This window comes from Cynoglossus semilaevis, chromosome 10, assembly GCF_000523025.1.
Source record: "Cynoglossus semilaevis isolate Cse_v1.0 chromosome 10, Cse_v1.0, whole genome shotgun sequence".
NCBI lineage: Eukaryota > Metazoa > Chordata > Actinopteri > Pleuronectiformes > Cynoglossidae > Cynoglossus > Cynoglossus semilaevis.
Window position 1 is genome coordinate 20,142,541 of NC_024316.1, and position 19,997 is coordinate 20,162,537.

At 44.2% G+C, this 19,997-nt stretch overlaps 2 protein-coding genes across 4 annotated transcripts in view; one reads left to right on the top strand and one right to left on the bottom strand.

The window, feature by feature from the left end:
• Window positions 1-60: 60 nt before the first annotated feature.
• Window positions 61-19,997, bottom strand: part of fbxw12 (F-box and WD repeat domain containing 12) — a 37,679-nt gene continuing 17,742 nt past the window's right edge. The window contains exons 1-10 of one of the 2 annotated variants that reach the window (XM_008319447.3): window positions 4,393-4,708; window positions 4,241-4,278; window positions 3,365-3,531; window positions 3,160-3,284; window positions 2,696-2,902; window positions 2,439-2,603; window positions 2,062-2,269; window positions 1,444-1,625; window positions 1,070-1,194; window positions 61-973 (exon numbers count right to left, since the gene is read on the bottom strand). In XM_008319447.3, the coding sequence (XP_008317669.1) occupies window positions 874-973; window positions 1,070-1,194; window positions 1,444-1,625; window positions 2,062-2,269; window positions 2,439-2,603; window positions 2,696-2,902; window positions 3,160-3,284; window positions 3,365-3,531; window positions 4,241-4,278; window positions 4,393-4,476 (1,401 nt within the window). In that variant the 5' untranslated portion in view covers window positions 4,477-4,708 and the 3' untranslated portion in view covers window positions 61-873. Of the gene's footprint in view, window positions 974-1,069; window positions 1,195-1,443; window positions 1,626-2,061; window positions 2,270-2,438; window positions 2,604-2,695; window positions 2,903-3,159; window positions 3,285-3,364; window positions 3,532-4,240; window positions 4,279-4,392; window positions 4,709-7,766; window positions 7,880-19,997 lie in introns of those variants that run through there. The other variant, XM_025059247.1, reaches the window with a different exon arrangement.
• On the top strand, window positions 3,541-14,474 carry wnt7aa (wingless-type MMTV integration site family, member 7Aa). Of its 2 annotated transcripts, none has more exons than XM_025059248.1 (4): window positions 3,541-3,926; window positions 6,608-6,834; window positions 10,649-10,920; window positions 13,345-14,474. In XM_025059248.1, exons 2-4 carry the CDS (start codon window positions 6,738-6,740, stop codon window positions 13,825-13,827), a joined length of 852 nt encoding a protein of 283 aa, XP_024915016.1. In that variant the 5' UTR covers window positions 3,541-3,926; window positions 6,608-6,737; the 3' UTR covers window positions 13,828-14,474. The 2 variants fall into 2 exon arrangements, with proteins under 2 accessions (XP_024915016.1, XP_008317667.1); XM_008319445.3 differs by lacking the exon at window positions 3,541-3,926 and adding an exon at window positions 5,475-5,883.

Consider the following 19,997-nt stretch of genomic DNA (forward strand, 5'->3'; position numbering starts at 1 on the left):
AAATTGTCCTCAGGTTGTTCTGAGATGTGAGTCTGACCTGAATAAAAGCAAAACGTACAATTTTCCTCAACAATTTCTTTATTTCTTTGGACACAAAATTTTACTGCACATTGAAGCCATAAAAGACCAAGAAATAAAAAGTGAGGTCAAATGACGTAGTGTTTATAGAGCTCACATCTCGGGTCTTCTTTCCTTTCAATCGCCTGTTGAATATAAACATCCTCGCTCTTCCTTGTTGTTAGCATCCATGCTAAAATCTCCCGCTGGAGTTACGGCTCCTTCATTCTCTCTCGACGCAGCTTCTTATGTGTTGAAATTGATAGAAGTTTTTCTTCTTCTCAAAGATTTTTGCTGAGGATTGTTGTGTAAATTGTTGTTGTTGTCCAGACCGGTGAAATGCGGCGCAGGATTATGACGTCAGCGGCGAGAAGAGACTTGACTCGATGTTTTCATACGTTCCTTTTTTTTCTCCACTGAATGATCCAGTATTCTAAAAATCCTACTTTAAATGTGTAAATTTATGAACTGCCATACGGACCGCCATGGTTTTTAAACCTCATCACGTGCCTCTTTACAGCCAATCATAGCAGAGCGTTAAACCAATATTATTGTGCACCGATAATTCTATATTATCAACCATGTTTAATAATGTAAAATAATACTCTGTCTGTCGAGTACTTGGCCAGTGAAGGTATTATGAATGGATAAGACGTACTTTACGCTTCCTTTACGTTTATATTTGAACATTTTTCTTAAGCCAATCAAAGTAAATATAATATTAAGTGCCATGCATGTGACCGATATTTTAGACTGAAGTCTCGGTACTTCAGGCAGATAATACAGAGTACAGCTGTATTTGTTCGGAGGTGACGTTCACGATGTGAAAACATAAGCCTTTAACACGTCTTTTCCATCTTTTCCTTCTACTGAAGCCACAATGCTAGTGTAGTCACAGGCCACGTGAGTGAATCCTCTACGAACACAAGACCAAAGAACATCGAGTGGATGACAATATTCAATATCGGGTCATACGGTTCTGGTATTGGTTCAGCTGTGAAGACCTCTTTACCTGGACATCGTGTGAGATCCTCCCAACAAGTGATACCTGCTCTCCAGACCAGTGTCTCCGCCTCTGCTCCAGGTCAGCACCCGCAGGGACAGATCCTGGGACGCTGTCACCACCCGGAAGTTGTCCTGATGTCCCGGTCAGGAAGCAAAGAGTTAGGGAGAGAATTAGGTTACTGCAACTAACCAACTAACCAACTAACTACCCTGTAACATTTCCCCCCCTTAACTTTTTATGTACAATCTCACACTGTTTACTGTAGAACAGACTTCCGGTCAGATAAAATAAAAAATAAAGACCCCGTTGTGTGATAACGGACTGACCAGACAGCAGGATACTGTCAAAAATAAAGACCTGTTGTGTGATAACGGACTGACCAGACAGAGGGAGGAGATGGACATGCTGTGTTCTTTATAACGAGCCAGTACGGATCCTTTCACAGAGAACACCCACAGCTGCGGGCCGGACGCCAACAAGAAGCAGTTGCTGTCCTTGGCCTCCAGAAGGATGTCCGAGTGCTGGCCGATCTCTGACAGGTTGAAGGACTCCACCTGCTGGACTGAGAGGAATAAAACACCTTAACGTCCTGAAACTGCACCTGCGTTATTCCACTGACCACTGACCACTGCCCGTTCAAATGTGTACATATATGTCCTTTATTTTACATGTTACGTTTCATTTTTTCTTCCTATCACTTTTGCATAAATGAATAAAAACTGAATTGAATTTAAATTTGAACAGATGTCATGTGTTCTTTTTAAGGGGTTTAAGATACTATAAAATATTTGACTGTAAATAAAGCTGTTTATCACCAGGTTAGGTAATAACCTCTGGACAGACTGACCAGGTAAATAAAAAAATCTCTTTCTAAAATGCAGTAAAAGTATTTCCCTTTGAACTCCTCCACCCAGTATTGATTTCTAATGGCTGTTATTAGACTCAGATTTCCGTCGTGGGCAGATTCTTGGTTAATGCACTGGTATCTCTGTCCTCACTCTGAATGTCTGACTTGTACTTGGTCTTTCTCATGCTGACGTCGAAGACACTGAGGGCTTTGTGTGAGTCCACACGGTTGTGGACGATGGCCAGTCTGGCAGCCTGGGTGGGGACGAAGACAGCAGCTTGGCACCCAGGGACCGGCACCACCCGGGACAGAGGTTCTTCGTCCTCGCTGGGACAGGTCAGGCTCTCAGTGTAGATCAGCTGCCAGAAGAAATCCAGGAAACGTATTAACGTCTCATCCTCTTATCAATGCACACCTTATTTTTTTTCCTCTCCCTTGTGTTATTTAAACAGTTGAAGAAAACGCAGCAGAAAAGACCAGGGTGGGAAAACCAAACAGAGTCAGGCGGCCAAAGACAACAAGACATACCTTTGGACTTAAATCATCATTGTCCTTGGTTCCAGCTGCAATCCATTTCTTGTCTGGTGAAGCTAGAAGAATGTTGACTTTAAAGGAGTCACACACCTTTATGCTCGACTTCTTAGTCAGAGCCGAGTCAGCTAAAGTGCACACCGAGCCCAGATGGGTTCCAATCTGAAGTTTAAAAAGAGAAAAAAAAAACTTGGTTAGTAAATTACCTTTGACAGAAGACGTTTGAGATGAGGACAAACTCCGATGTCACCTACAGTCAGGAACCACTCCTTGTCGACACTGTACTGGACTAAAGCACTAACTGGATGTCCAGTGGAATAGGACGCCCCCTCCTGGCCAGTACCAGCCTGCCAGGTCTTAATGATTCCACGGCTGTCTGCTGTGATCACAGCGTCACTCTGTTCATCACGTATGATGTGTGTCAGTGGACTCTGCACAGGAGTGCACCACAGGAGCTCACCCTGACGGCACCAGAGGGAGGGGGGAGGACGGGGGAGGAGGGGGAGGAAGGATAAAGGAAGGGGGGAGGTAGAGGAAGAAAAAAAAGGGGGAGAAAGACAGAGCTAGGTGTACTTTTGGTGCTTAAGCTACACAAATCAAATACACATATATATACACACACACATACAGTAAATATATAAATATATATATTTATATATATACTGTATGTAAATATATACATGACAGCAGGAAGTCTGTGTTGCGGGGCTGCACTGACGTTGTGGACGTTCCAGGCTCTGACTGTCCCGTCAGTGGAGGCGCTGCAGACTGTGGAAGAGCTGGTGAAGAGGTCAGGGTTCTGGGCTGAACTCCCCCGCAGGTACACCAGGCCCACCACCCTGCCTGAGGGGAGGACGGGGGGGGGGGGGGACATCAGAGCAGTGACATCAGAGACATACAAGCCGTGTCTTTGGACCACTGACCTGTGTGACCTCTCAGACTTCTGCAGCTGTAACCTCCTGAACGCCCCGTCGTCATCTTCGACTCCAGATGACATCGTCGCAGGAAGTACGTCTTCCACGAGTGAGTTATGTTTTCATTTCCCAAAACACTGAGATTACAGAAGCTCCAGCGCTGCAGACAGAGCCTCCTGATTGGATGATCAAAAAAAAATCTGTTTGTTTTCTTTTTTAACCATTAAGAGACAGAGTGAAGCAGACGGAGGATCAGCTGTGACGTCTGCTGATATTCAGGAAGAAGAAGAAGAAGAAGAATAAGAATTTTTCTTCTGCTGAACTGAACCTGGATGAATGTTCTGCTCTGATGTAATGTTTCCTTCTCTGCTGTACAAACAACCTGTGGCTGAGCTGTTGACGTGTCTGAGGACAGGTGATATTGATCACAGTAACAACGGATCATTCAGCCGTGGGAGGTGACGACAGTCTGACACTGAGGTCAAATCAATGGAACTCATCTGAACTAATGAAGAAGTTTTAAACCTGCAGCTGTGTTAATAATAGGACAGAATAAGACACGGACTTTAAGGTACATTTAAAAGTACACACTGAGTACACACAGGTAACAGTAGGTCTGCAGTCAGTACTCTTCACTGTTCTGTCAGACTGTCTGTTTCCACAAACAGAGACTGAACATAAAACACTAAATATTATGCTCTCTATAAAACCCTTCCTCCTCCTCCTCTTCCTCTCAGTCGTTGTTGTTTATTTTACCTTTATCTTCAAACTCACACAGACAAAATCTTCTCAAAACTTCAGCCAGATCTTAATTCTGAGAGTGAAAAGTTTAAAATGAAACAGTTTTAAAATAAACCCACTTCCGGTGCACACGGCAGGACTCACCTCCACAACCACGGGGTGTCCGCAGCCTGGTTCCAGCCCTGGACACAGTCAGATGTGACATCAGATTCTGCTGTGAACCATTTTATTTGTTACACCACCCTGTGTCTGTCCACTCTTCCGTGTACCGAGACACTCCTTCTGCTGCTTCTTACCTTACACACAGCCGAAGCACTGAGTAAATCCTCCTCGGTCAGAAATGTGAAAACAGAAATGAGACAATCGTCGATTAACTCCATGCTGTGGTCGATAACATCAACAGTCTCACCGCTGGACACAACCACCGCAGAAACACTGTAGTGTCAAGTTCAGGGGAACTACGGAAACTACGCAGAGACAGAACTGACGTACTTACGTCGTAGGGCGTATAGCCACCACCTCACCACCAGATGTCGCCATAATACAGGACACGTGATCCAGACGAACATCCGCGATGGAGTCGAACTGCAGAGAGAACACAACAAAACAACAACAAAACGTTAACAATTATTATTATATTATTATTGTTATTATTATATTATGTTTTTTATTTTATTAAATAACAAATGGCTGAAACCTGTGACGTTTGTGTTGTAACAGTGATCATTTTTCTGTTGTGTCACGTGACTAACAGTTTACAGTCATACTCACTGTAGGCAGCCCCCCCCCATCACACCCTTAATTATATCAGTCAGTCCAGGTAGTTGTCCTACTGTCTTTGACACATCTGTGTACTGTACTCTGACAGTACTACAGTACTGTGTACTGCGAGTATCTTTCTTAATTAAAGTCCTGCAGTTCACGGCACGTGTAAATATTTGTATAACTTTTTTCCGTCCGTCTTCTGCTTTGGGAGCATCAACAACTATTTTTTCTCACGACTTTACTTTGTTTTCTGCCCCGATGGTATTAATATCCTTGGCCCTGTCGTGCCCCCGCCCCTCCGCTTTGGGAACAACTGCCTCGGGCTGATTTCTGATGTGGTCGCTGTCTCTAAGAGACAAACTTTTCTGGGTTTAACTTGGGTCGAACTGAAGTCACCTGTGGGACAGACTGATGGAGGAGGTCTCCACGTCTTCTCTCTCCTCCATCTTGTCTTTCTCTTCACCTTCTTCCTCCCTGTCCAACTCACCTCCTGTCTCCCTCTGTCCATATCATTCTCTGTCTTCTTTCTCTCTCTCACCCCCCCCCCCCCCCCCCCCGGGGGGGAACCCCCCCCCCCAGACGGGGGGGGGGGGGGGGGGGGTATATAAGCGGAGCAGCGGGCTGCAGCGACAGGCTGCTGAGAGACACAGACAGACACACTGGCTCACCTGGGCGACTTACCTGTGCAGTGAGCGCGCGCGCGTGTGTGTGTGAATGTGACCGCGTGTGTGTGTGTGACAAAGACACGGTGGTGACCGCGGTGCGGTGATGACATCAGGACCCCCCCCCAGAGGAGGGCAGTGTGGATGACACCCACCTGTGAGAGCGCTGACCTCTGTGGATGCTTTTTCCTGGATTGTTGGACTTACCTGAGGACAGTGACCGAGCCGCGGACGAGTTCCTCCTCATCAGTTCCACACACCGGTGCAGGAACCTGAGAGCGGAGCCGCAATGAGTCGGAGAACGCGACGCTGGATGTTGAGAGTTTTACTTTGTCTAGGAATTGTTTATTTGAAGATCGGGTGAGCTGCCGAGGATCCAGTCTGTATCTGTAGACTTTTCTTCGTAGACATGCGCAGTTTTAATCAAACATCTCGGACCTTTAAAAAAAAAACAACTATAAAGGATAAATGAAGTTTAGCGTCGGACGCAGAGGCGGCAGGACGGTCGGTGCGTCACACCGCGACCCCTGAAACTCTACAATACTCGATATTATTAGTAGTACACGCACCTTAAACACGTACTCAGAGAACAGACTAATATTATACTACATTACCCTAAATCTTAAAACTTAAATTCTATGACGGTAGACACGATTAAAACACAATTTAAATCGATTTTGCACAGACTAAAATATCGCATTGTAAAAAAAAAAAAAATTACCGATTCTTTTTTTTAACGCATTGTAAAAAAAAAAAACGATTCTTTTTTTTTTTTATTAGCTTCTTAACGCAGTTTTCTAAACGCCACAGCCGTACAGTACAACGACATGAGGCTAGCAGCTCTACGGAAAAGTGGCTCAAGATGAGAGAATAATTTACAGACGTCATAGTGAAGATAAACACGGACATAAAAATGACGAGAAAAATATGAAACAATTAAAACTGAATTTAAAAAATATATTAGAATTCAATCTGTGTTCAACTAATCAAGTTTTCTCTTAATTAAGCTGAAGTTAATTTTAACAGTAAAAGGATGAAACAAGTTCATATAAAAATCTGAATCCCATTATTCTTCCATCCACAGCGGCTTCACGTCCGTGGTGGCCTTAGGTGCGAGCATAATCTGTAACAAGATCCCCGGTTTGGCCCCGAGACAGCGGATTATCTGCCAGAGTCGCCCCGATGCCATTATCGTCATCGGAGAGGGGGCCCAAATGGGCATCAACGAGTGTCAGTTTCAGTTCAAACACGGGCGCTGGAACTGTTCTGCACTGGGGGAGAGGACGGTCTTCGGAAAAGAGTTGAAAGTGGGTATGTTGCTGTCTGTTAAAGCCTTTTTCCTTCTCTAAACGTTCACTCACCTCCGTGTATATGTGCACCACGCAAAAGGCAAAAATATATTTCTGAGGAAACATATCTGAGGGTCTGAGTCCAAAAGTTCCACAGATGTGTCTACTCCTCTCCGTCTCCTCCATGTTCTCCATGTGGAGGTTGACCTTTGACACCAGGTCACAACCTGATGCTTTGTCTGGTCTGAGGACTGAAATCCACTGTCTTTAAATGTTCTTTCAATTGTTTCAGAAAAAACAAAACTCTGGTGGTTCTAGATCTAAACCTGATGATGAGATTCAGTTTCTGTTCTTCACATGTTTTAGTTTTTAAATCTAACAGAAATGACACCATCTGTCTGAGAACTTTTTGACTGAGCCCTGATTAATGGAACCAAGAGCAGAATATGTTTCACAGTTGTTAAAACACATGGAGAGAACTTCAGCAGATCCAGACTCAGGGCCGCAGCCCTGTGTTTGAGCCACAAGAAAAAACCCACTGTCAGAGCGGAGTGTGTGTCGTTAATAATTATTAATCAGGTTAATTATTATTATTATCAGTTAATATCAAGACTGATATATATAGACTACAGGTGTTTATTTATAATTAATGTAGGTGGACGAGGCCACCAAACACTGCACACTGTGCTGCATTCACATGGTACCGATGCCACTTGAACACAACCCCCCCCTCCAGGTCTCTTAGTTAGGGAGGGGGCGCCGGCGTGCCTGATTAAAAAAGACTCACACACCGTGGAGCTGACGAGAATCTATGTGATATGTTATCAGGCCTTTACGATGTTACGATGTGGGACTTATCGGAGTGACATCATCACTTCCTGATAATTATCTTCAAACCCTCATTTGTACTGTGATGAAAATGTAACAAATCTAGAACTGTTCAGAGATTCAAACCTGGTGAAGAAGAAAGGAGTGCTTTTAGCTTCATCACTGGTCGCAGCAGCAGATGTAGTCGATGTAGACGGCACCATCCGGTGGAGGAGGGGGGCGACTGGGGGGGTGAAAACCTTGTAGGAAATATAAAAATATAAAATAAATAAATAGGAAATACATGATTAAACAAAATGTATATTATCTTATATAATTTAATTGACCCACTTATTTCAGCAGTTTTGAACAAAATCAATTTGTTTGACATCCAGGTACAGGCAGCATCACATATGATATAATATAATATAATATAATATAATATAATATAATATAATATAATATAATATAATATAATATAATATAATATAATATAATATAATATAATATAATATAATATAATATAATATAATATAATATAATATAATATAATATAATATAATATAATATAATATAATATAATATAATATAATATAATATAATTTTCTTTCCTTTCCCATGGCTGTCACTCTCCCTCTAACCCTCCTTTGTGTCCCACTATGGGGAGCTGCCCATATAGATAATACAGAGTCATTGACTTCAGGCCTATTTTCCCTCCCCACCTTTAAGGGAGCAGAGCGCAGCGTTCTGGGCATGTGCACGGGGTATGTGAAGCCAACACTGTAACAGAGCTCTTGTGAAGGTTGTCAGCCTTTCTTTTCAGCCTGACACAGCCTCTGGAGACACATTTTCATTGGTCTTTATCCTGTCTAGTGATGGGTGCTGTGGCTCCCACTGTAAGAACATAGATCTTACCACGGGTATAAGTTACACCAGGGGGAGTGAGGGTTGGGGGGGTGGGGGTCAGGGGGTCCATGAAACATGGGTGTAAATTAATGGATTAATTAATAGAAATTAAGAGAATTAATTATTTTTCTCCTGTAAAAAAGAGGGAAATATATGGAATATCTTTTTCATACAGATATGTTTCAACAATACATTCAATATTAATATTGGACAAAGTCTTCAATAGACAACAGACAGTGAAGTTAAAAACAAAATCTGGTCTATTGTGGCCTGACTAGGTCTACTTAGCTCTGGTGTCTGTACCAGGACTGCTGTAGCTAACGTTAGCTCTGGTGTCTGTACCAGGACTGGTGTAGCTAGCGTTAGCTCTGGTGTCTGTACCAGGACTGGTGTAGCTAGCGTTAGCTCTGGTGTCTGTACCAGGACTGTTGTAGCTAACGTAAAGAAACTACAATCTTAAGTGTATCAATGGTACCAGAAACCAAGGAACTTAACAGATATTCTTTTTTATCAGTTAAAACCAATTTGTTCAATTCCCAGCCCTTGTTAAAATACGAAACCTCTAAGTTTAAACTGGAGGAGGATTTGCCTAACAATAGTACGTGTTTATAGCCCCACACAATGGTCAAAAGCCCTCCACAGCTGTTTTCCACCATCTTGCTGCCCTTAGAAAGGACGGATTATCTCCTTATACTCCTCAGATGAAAACAGCGGCGCTGAAGTGACAGTTTTTCTTTCCTCGTCAGGAGAATGTTGCTCCACAACTGAGCTCTAAGCCCAGGGCCGCGACAGCCGTGGCCAATAGATTGGCTTCAGTGATCAGAACGGCACTGAGAAGGTGAATTGTTGCAGATGAATGCTATTGTTGACGCGCACTCTGAGCCAAGCTGGGCGGCTCGTGATTGTTCCTGAGGAAGATGAGAGAGGAGACCAGTGGGCCGACATAATTCAGGAGTGCTGACCCACACTGGCTACAAGTGGGTTTGCAGTTGAACTCTCTGGTTCATCTGAACTGTATGAAGTTAAGGTCAACATAGAGAGAGTTCATATAGAAGTCTGTCGGGACGAAAGAGAGACGACAGATGATGAAAGAGAAACCACCGTGGCAGAAGAAGAGTGAAGTGGAACTCCCACCTCCTCCTCCTCTTCCTCCTCCTCCTCCGCAGACTTTTCTCCTCCCTTTTTTTCTCATTTTTAATATCCTACACCTCTCATTACAAGGTTATGAAGAATTGATATACCTTCTCCTGCAGTGAACTCGTGCACTGACTGTTGAGAGTGAAGAATTACCAACAGCGTGCAGTCGGTTGTGACACACCTTCATTTTTGGCCCCCAGCCCACGGATTCTATTAAAACGTCTTCATAATTGATGTTTGAATATGAGCTTCTTTTTTCCTTTTGTTCGACGGCCAGGGCTCACGTCCAAGTTGTTTATCAAAAACATGGCAGCATTACGCAGTCGGCCGTGTGGCAGGAGGAAGCGCAGCGACGTTTGTTTTGATCAAAAAGAGACAAGAGGCGTTTGTTTACACATAAATAAAGGGCGTGATGGAGGTTGGGAATCTGTTTCCTGTTGGCGAACCATAGTTTGGTAGGTAAACATTTGTGTCGCCTTTGTGACCTTGAACGTTAGCGTTTCTTTGATTTTCTGGGCTTTTCTTTGACGATTTGTCAGTAGGAAGAAGGCGTCCCCTGTGTTCACACTGGACCTGTGTACGAGTCTCGTGGGATTAACCATTAGTTATCGGTCGATGTTTCCGTGTGCGTAAATGATTTGTTAGTAGGACTTGGCTGAGATAACAGCTGAATGAAGATTCAGGTGACGGTTCCTTATGGACTTCCACAGAATGTGACCGTGTGTCGGAGCAGATCAATAACCCTTCCTTCCCGACAACCCTCTTATTCATGCCGATCTGTTGACCGTACGGCCAGCAGCTATTTTAGTCCACACTGCAGCCTCTCAGTGATGTCAGCCGGACTCTGACGTAAATGACTCGTTGCTAATGATTAATCTCTTTAACATCTTTTTTTTTTTACCTGAACAAAGAATATAGAATATTGTAGGAAACTCAGTGATTGATATATTTCACTCATTCACTCATCTTTTTCCCTTCACTCTCAGGAAGCAAAGAGACCGCGTTCACCTACGCCATCATCGCAGCAGGCGTGGCCCACGCCATCACGGCCGCCTGTACCCAGGGCAACCTGAGCGACTGCAGCTGCGACAAAGAGAAGCAGGGCTTCTACAGTAAAGACCAGGGCTGGAAGTGGGGGGGCTGCTCGGCCGACGTCAGCTACGGCCTGGGCTTCTCCAAGGTTTTCATCGACGCCCGGGAGGTCAAGCAGAACGCACGGACGCTCATGAACCTTCACAACAACGAAGTGGGGCGAAAGGTAAGTGGTGTTTTATTTCAGCAAAGTTGGAATTTTAATGTGACCAAAACAATCAAAATAAACGTTGACGTCTACAGAAAGAGCCACTCAGAAGATAACGCCTGGTTATCGATTATTATTGATCACTGACTAAAATGAACTAAAACCAGATTGACTGAGCGACTAGTTCACTGAGACTCAGCTGTTGATCCCAGATCACAGTCTGACCAGTTTCTTCCTGTAGATGTGGGGTGTATTAAACCCTGTTGAAGCTCAGCTTCAATGGGATTTTTAAAACCCTGATTGGACTAAAATGCAGAGGATTATTATCTGTGTCAGACTAACTGTTAGCTGCTGTTAGCTTGGTGACCATGGACATTTCTAGAGAGTTGTTCCAGATGTTTCTTCTTTCAGTTGAAGAGTAACTACAGCTGTTGTAACTGTTTGTCCATTTTCTTATTGTTCACTTCATCAGAGAGAGTAGAACAACCCACTACTGGGTTCATCTAAATAAAGTGGTCTGGACCCAGGTCTGAAGACTTGAGGTTAGACCTAATAGTGAACTTCCTGTTAATCTGGTGCCTGGTGAAACCTGCAGTGGAATAAAAGGCTGCTTTGAGGAGCGGAGCTGTCTGTGGGTTTGATTACAGCCCAGATCACGGCTCTGAAGGCAGATTGACACTGTACAAAAAGGCATTAGCCCTGACCCCACATGCTCTGCACCAGTGAGACCAGTGTACAGTTACCTTTACTGCAAATATTAGAAACCCACATCGGGCGCTATGTGCTTGTACACGCAGCGTCTTTGGTGTTTGTTGTGAGCTCGGCAGATTTGATCAACACCGGTTCGTACTGTACATGTTTACTCCCTTTGAACAGTACTTTGAACAGACCAGAGTTTTTCCATTGAACATGGTGAGGATTTGAGGCACTAAGGCTGTGGCCTCACTCACAGGAAAAACTGCAGGTCTGTTACTGGTTGAGTTGATAGAAATAACATTATTTTTAAGGTGAATTTTCCAATCACTGCATTACTTTGAGTCTGTAGTATCAAGTATCACTTGAATACCAGCAGATCAACTTCAAAAGAACCAAAGTGTTTGTAACCAAATCCTGTTGCATTTTTCAAAGAACTTTTAAATATTGACTAAAGCGTGATTAACCGCATGAATTATGTGATTAATTGCAATTAAATTTTTTTTATTTTTTGTTGCTTTGCTGCTGTTGCTGTTTTGCATGCATGGCTGTAGACCAGTGACAAAAAGTCTCCAGTAAGTCTAGGGGTCAGACGCTGAAAGAAATCATGTGCCAAACAGCTAAAGTGAGGTGGGAGTTAGTGGAGAATAAAAGGAGCTCCAGCAGAGTTAACTCATGTCTCCTCTCCCTCTCCACCACGCTGTGCCAAAACAGCCTCATTCACAAAACCAACATGTCCGACAGCAGCTAAAACCCTCCACGCTGACAATTGCAGCGAGAAGATCATTTTCTCGGTGCATTACAGGACCATGACGGCCGACTGGACTATCTGGACAGCTAAATTGCCTCCGAGGGAAAAAAAAGGAGTATATTTGTGGACTGAAACGTCGAGCACTTTTCTCTCCGTACCATTCACTTCGTTAATAAATAGACTCTCTGTTGATAGTGCTCCCCCCGCCCCCTGTTCTACCTCCTTTATTTATGCTAATCAAAAGCGGTGAAAGTGAGCAGGAACTCCCAGTAGAAAACGTCAGGACAAAGCCTGTCACAAGTGTTGGTCACAGAACAATTGATGGATAAAAGAGTTGAAGCCAAGGGCTTTATAAAGTGGTCTGCTTGGGAAAAAAAGTTGTTTTTCTTCGGGTGCTGGTTCACATGTCTGCATTTGGGCTTACAGTTGGTGTAGGACGGGGCATAAATATCTGGGTTAAGGTGTCTAGGGAACACGGTAATGCACTCCACAGCTTTTCAGACCAAAGCTAACTGCTATTGACCTGTTAGCCTAGCAGAACTCCAGTTGTAGTCAGTGGCACTTCACATTGTCATCAGCAAAGGGTTTAACTGTAATCCAGGTCAATCAACTCCCTGTACAGTCACTCTCCATATTTCTGAGCTCTGTGTGTGTTTGAACTACACACACACACACAGAAAGAGAATGAGAGAGAGAGAGTATGAAATCTGATATATTTTCTGACTGACCGTTTGTCAGTTGTTTTCTTACAAAATCACAGTCAGTCAGTTGCCTTGAAGTGCACCTGGGTGTGATGTGTGTTAAAGTGTAACCGATGAACAAACATCTCGTTGGTGACAGTAACAGTGACATCTGTTTGACTGATGAGGTCATGAAACGATACGTTAATGACTTTATAAGGATTTACTCGCTCTGTTCTAAAGCCGTTAGTGAAGTGTAATTCACTCGTCGCCGAGACGTTGTCACCTGTTGCTGAGTTGTTGTTTTTGTTTTTCCAGGTCCTGGAGAAGAACATGCGTCTGGAATGCAAGTGTCACGGCGTCTCCGGCTCCTGCACCACCAAAACCTGCTGGACTACACTTCCCAAGTTCCGCGAGCTCGGCTACATTCTCAAAGAGAAGTATGCCCACGCCGTGCACGTGGAGCCGGTGAAAGCCAGTCGCAACAAGCGCCCGAAATTCCTCAAGATCAAGAAGCCTTACTCGTACCGGAAGCCCATGGACACAGACCTGGTTTACATAGACAAGTCGCCCAACTACTGCGAGGCGGACGCTGTGACGGGCAGCCTGGGAACCCAGGGCCGGGTGTGTAACAAGACTATGATGCAGCACATCAGCGGCTGCGACCTGATGTGCTGCGGCCGAGGATACAACACGCACCAGTATTCCCGCGTGTGGCAGTGCAACTGCAAGTTCCTGTGGTGCTGCTACGTCAAGTGCAACACCTGCAGCGAGAGGACAGAGGTGTACACCTGCAAATAGGAATATTTATTGGACAGTGTGTGTGTGTGTGTGTGTGTGTGTGTGTGTGTGTGTGTGTGTGTGTGTGTGGGAGTCTGCATGTTTATATTTTGCCGAGAACAAACTGGAACTCTTTAAATTAAAAGGCAGCCGCTGCCACGTCGTGAGACTCGACTGTCTCGTGCCCACAGTAAGCTGAGGAAGTGGGGTGTCGCTACTCTTTTGCACACAAAGCTCTTCACCCCTGCCCCCCCCCCACGCCCCCTTTCCCTGAAGTGTTGTATTTTTGGGACGCAGCATCAAAACACTGCGACTGTTCACAGTGAACCGTCTTCTTCCAGTGCCCAAGGTTAAAGGTCAAGATCTGAAGCTGCGTGGACGTGGACCCACACACTGGACTGATACATGCAAATGGAAGAGAGTGTGTGTGTGTGAATACTGGTACACACTCCCTGAGCACAGATGACACAGGCTTGTGGAATATTTAACACAATGTATTTAGAGAATGGAAATAATTAATATTAATTTATTCTATAAGAAAAAACTACTGTTTTTTTTTTTGGGTCTTTTTTTTGGATCAAAAGCAACTAAATTTCAGGAGGTTTTAGTTCAACAAAACATTGACACTGGTCTGATACTGGACTTGAAGTGACTATTCCTGCAGTGATACTGCAGTGATACTGTATGTAAACTGATAGAATGATGTTGTTCCAGATTCAACTGCTGTAGGCTGTTCACACTGACCTTCTGACCTTTCTACTGAGTTTGTCTTCCCTCTGTTTGCTGCTAGTCTAGAGACTCCCTCTGTTTGAGCTGGAAGGCTGCATGGTCTGTTGACCGTCTTCAATGGCATTACGCTAACTTCAAACTGATTTAGCTTAACTGGACGTATTTACTGAACGAAAAGGCACAATGTCCTATTTTGGTAAATATTGGTTGAGAGAGTATATTTTGTAAAAAAAGTATTTTTATATGAATGTCTTATTTATATCTTCTGCATAATCAGTGTCAAGTCCTGACCATGAAAACTGTTCTGAAAATCCTGACATGTGTAATACGCCCCCTGCTGTCACTACCATAGATGTATATCGTGAGTGATACAAACTGTTTATGTGCCTGTGTTTACTGCATACTATATGTCTTACTACTGATGGAATACAGGAACAAAACCGTACTAACAAGACACGGCTTCCATTATTGCTTCTTCCGACCACAATCAGGCCGTCAGCCAATCAGCAACCTCATGTATGGGGGGGGGGGGGGGGTTTTTTCTGTGTAGAGTTTTTGTAATAATTTTTGAGCTAAAGAGCCAACAGCTAATATTAGCTAATGTTATGATAACTAACAGCTAACATAAAAAAATGTTTTTTTGCAGTCAAAAGACAACCGTAGCTACAGTTGTTAATTATAAAAACTTTTTCTTAACGAATGTTTCAGGTCATTTGTGTCTGTTAATCCTAAGAGGCAGAACTGAACTAAAGAAGCCTCTGAAGTAAGAGGTGAAAAATCTCCTGTGTGTATGTTGAATGATTAAAAATTTTAATCATAATTACTTTAGTAGTTTCTCCTGCAATTAGCCATGAATAATCAACAAGTTCAAAAGTTCTGTATTGCACCTTTATTGTCTGCAGTATTCTCTTTATGCAAAAGCAAAAATATCACTGATTATCAACATCATCCATAAAGTCAAATCTACCACCAAAGTTTTTTTACCACTGCCAGGACATTCTAGTTTGTTCTAGAAAAACCATTCTCTACGTTTCCGTTCATGTGAGAGCTGCAGCAGTGTCAGCGCTGTCCTCAATGATCTCATTGGTCAAGATGCAACCTCCAAACCAGTACTCTTCCACACCCCCCCTCTGTAAGCCTGTGCTCAAAGTCAGTGAGGAACAGATATTTAAAATAACAAATAAATCCAACTGTTTACTCTATTGAATAAAGTAAATGTAAATAAAAGAAGTCAAACTTTTTAAGAAATAAAAAACGGCAGAGATTTTCTCTCTCTCATCAGGATGAATTGTTGGAACTTTATGCCATAAATAACCTTTATAGTCCATTAAATAAGAATCAATTAAGTGACACAGTCATTACTTTCAAATGAACATAAAGTTAAATCATTTATAGTACCTACAGTGGGTTTTTCCTGGTAATCAGGCACCAGCGGTGTGTCATAAAATAAAGACAAATGTCTCCAGATATCAGTGGATCACCATGGAGATTAATCTGCTGTGGGTGGGTTACCCCACAGCCTCAATGTGGGCATTATTCAGCCCCAGAAAGAGAGCTCCTCTTTGGGGGCGGGGGCAGTTATTCAGGCTTAATTGAGGGTCCGTCCTGCACACTGGGGAAGAATTTAAATATGTCTGAGGAGAAATTGTTTGGGCCGTAATGGTCGGGTACTGGCGTAACTGATGAGAGCGGCCGAGCAGACTGTCACTGTGATGACTTGCTCAGTTGGGGGAGTGGGCCCTGTCAGGTGATAGATGACTCGCACATCTGCTTCATTCACTCCTGGCCCACTAGTTGCTACAACAACCCCAACGCAGCGGAGAAAATGCAGCACAGTCTCCAAGAGAGGCCGGCCGGCGTGTCAGGGAAATGTTAACGACACCGAAGCCCACGGTCGTTACAGATTCCACTCCCACTGGCCCGGGAGTGCAGTCAGGACGGGGGTCAGGACGGGGGTCCGAGGGCGCTGATGGAGAACCTGCTCCCAATAATCTGCTGGGATTGACCCTGAGCTGTGCTCAGCAGAGCCGTCCTCTCAGGCCTGAACGACAGCAGAGTTCAGGTGTCATTTACTGCGTCAGCGGCCGTGGACAACTGTGGTGAATGAAGAGGAGAGGACGCAGCAGGGACGATAACAGTCTCACACACCAGGCTCCAGTTAGACCTGAACCGGGGTCCTGTGTGTGTGACACACACCACATTAACAACACACACTCATTCGTCAGTAATCAGCAGAGTAAATCCCCAGGTTTGTGTGGTTTCTTTGAAGAGGGATGATTTTTATGGAGCACTAAACCAAATTAAAATAAACATTAAAACATTAAAAATATAAAATAAAAACTGCATTAATCAAAGAGTGTGGTTCCCTTTCATTTTCTCCCTGTGGGGGCGCTGTAGGAGTGAGTCAGACCCAGTGGGTTCATCAGTCAAAGCTCAGGAGAAGAACGTGGATTAATGGACCAAAGACAGACGACTGGATCGACTGTAGTTTGTAGACACATGTAGACTGGTGTAAATAGACCACATGACCAGACATGTGACCCCCAGAACTGAGCCTGTAACCGTGAGCCCACCGTCCTGGACAGCCATCCTCAGTGTCTTCTTCTGCCTTCTCATTAAGTTGTTTTTCTTCTGCTTGTTTTGAAAAGTTGATTGAACTCATGAAAGGCTGTGAAAGTGAAGCACAGTAGCCCCGCCCTCCCCTGAAGACTGGTGGGAGTGGCTCCAGCTCCCTGCACAGCAGCAGCAGCAGCAACAGCAGCAGCAGCAGATAAAGATGGAGATAGCTGAAACATCCTGTCAGCTTAGATTTTAACCCATAAATCAGTGCGTGTCAGTAACAGTTGAAGATAGGAGTGAAACAATATTTCATTGGCTTCAGGAGCCAGCCACGGGAAACGCTTGGCTTGCTTGCTAACAGCAGAACATCACAGCGGGGAAGAGAGGATCTCAGCTCAGGATGAAAGCCCTCGTTGATAGATCCCTAGATAACTACTTCAAACAGTGTGAAGTGTTTCAACAGGTTGAGCAGCGAGCAGTTTTAGCAGCACTGCAGGCAGAGGCAGTAATGAAGGCTTCAGTTCAAAGGAGACAACGTGATAAATACTCAAGAAATAACTTTGGCTGCACTGCAGACGATCACAGCAACTGTATCACACTGAACCCAATACTATACAGATACGTCAGATCATTTTATATAAACTGACAGATGGTGTGAAGGAAGCCAACATACTTCTGTGAATTATGGAGGCTTTAAATCATTCTAAATCATCTGGTGATTCCAAATGTAGATCCCTCTGTTCCAGTGTTAGGAACTGATGTTCAGATGGAACAGAGTCTCAGACTAGGATCACACTGGGACTACTGTTAAAAAAACTCAATATATCATTGCCTCTGTATCGTGATACGTATCTTATTTATTCTGTTGGTCAGACAGTTTGTTTAAGGTTTGTTGTTTTTACGTCTAATTTTTCACTCTCACCTCCTGCGTTGCAGAATTGTGACGCCCGTCTCTCTTGCAGTAAATGGCAGAATTGTCTGCTGAAATGTGACATCAGTGTCTCCTCATAGGCGACTTGGACCGACGTCAGACGTACCAGATAAAGTACTGACTGACAATAAGATCAGATCAGAGTCACACACGGTTAAAACATCCTCCTCTGCTGGAGGAACAGTGAAATGGTTCCACATAAAGTGTCTGCTGTGAAAACCTGAAGACATCACAGTAAGAAACGCTTCGATATCTGAGACCAGAGGGTCTCCGTGTGAACCCATCACAGTTCCACAGTCGCACCATCAAACACATCCCATTGCTCGACCTTTCCTCGGCCGATCGTTCACCTGCAGTGTTTTCCAGTCAGGTGCAAAACACCACTACACAGAGCCCACAGTCACTTCATCACCAGTGAGTCACAAAACACCACCTTCTTTGATACGGCAGCCTAAGTCAGACACCCTGCAGGATCACTGGCTGCTAATTATACTCTTAGCTGTGTTTTCCACTAAACAGGAGCAGGTCAGTGCCAAGATGTTCAGAACTGTAATATCCATGTAGCTCTGAAGTGGCATTGCATTACCCTTTGGAGTTTTGTTTATAAACACACACATAAGCGAACATACACTCAAGTACCCCCCCAACACACACACACACACCGTACATGCATATGCTCGCACACGGTGGAGATGGCTGGTAGCTGCTGCAGATTTATGGTGGGGAGTCTGGCTCCCCCTGTGTTGTTGCTGGAGGCCTGTGTTCATGACCCGTCACATCAGGGCAGCCCAGCAGTCGGCCTCAGCCAGCAATTATTGTCAAAGCCATCAATGAGTCTTTTAGGACATATTTAAGCAAGACCCTTCCTGCTCGCCATCTTATCCTGACGTTGGCTTGTCAGTGACCAAGATTTATGGGAGAAATTAAAAGTTGCCCAATAAGCAAGAGATTTGTTGAAACAGATGAGCAGCAGTTCTTAGAAAGCACGGTTTAATTATAGACCTAAGTGATCTGCTGTGCTGAAACCACACAGGAATAAAGTAAAAAAAAAAAAAAAAGAAATAGAAAAGTTCAGAAAAAACAAAACAGGTAAAAGATCAGTGGTTCAAACCAGGTTAACCTCATCACTGGATCAGCTTTGTTGGTCACATACACAAACACACAATGGAATTCAAACTATCAGCCTCTGACCAGGCTTGACCAGAACACCACTGTCAGACCACAGACCCTGGACTCCAGGTCTGTGGACAGGTCTGTGGACTCTGATCCAGGTTGGACATTTCAGCCTTGTTAAAGGAGGATGTAGAAAACACCTCCTGTGCCGTTTGCTCTCGGACCATAAATCCTCCGACATATGATTATGTCGGTGCTACATTTATTTTGCTCTGGTTGAGACATGCAGCAGCACCTGAACGCTGCAGAGTAAATTGCAGAGCGCAGGGTTGTCTTTATGTGACTCCACAGCCTCAGCACTGGTTCACCACTCATTCATGCACTCTGTTAGCAGCGTGCTGTTAGAGGCCGTGTGATGGAGGCCACAGATAGCTGACGATATTTACTCCACAGCACACACACACCAACAATCTGACGTCCCATGGTCCATCTGACTTTACAGGTAAACAAAGTGGTCAAATAGCTCCCAGCTATCGTCAGGAACATTAGGCTAAGAACACAGACTGGTGCGGCATTCTCCGGGGGGATTTTAAAGGAGCCATTTCCACTAATTCAAACGAACATGCTACTCCACTTAACCCGACTTTAAGAGCTCCGGAAATATGTAACCACGGGCCAGTAATGCACCTGAGATCGTGGCTAAAACGTCTGTTCAAAGTGTGTGTGTGTGTGTGTGTGTGTGTTCAAGGCTGCCTTTGATGCTGAAGGCACAGTGTTCCAAAAGACCCCAGAACCACAGAAGATACTTTTCCTTGTTGTTGGAGGGGTGTGTGACAGGGTATGGAGGGCCCTCATTCCT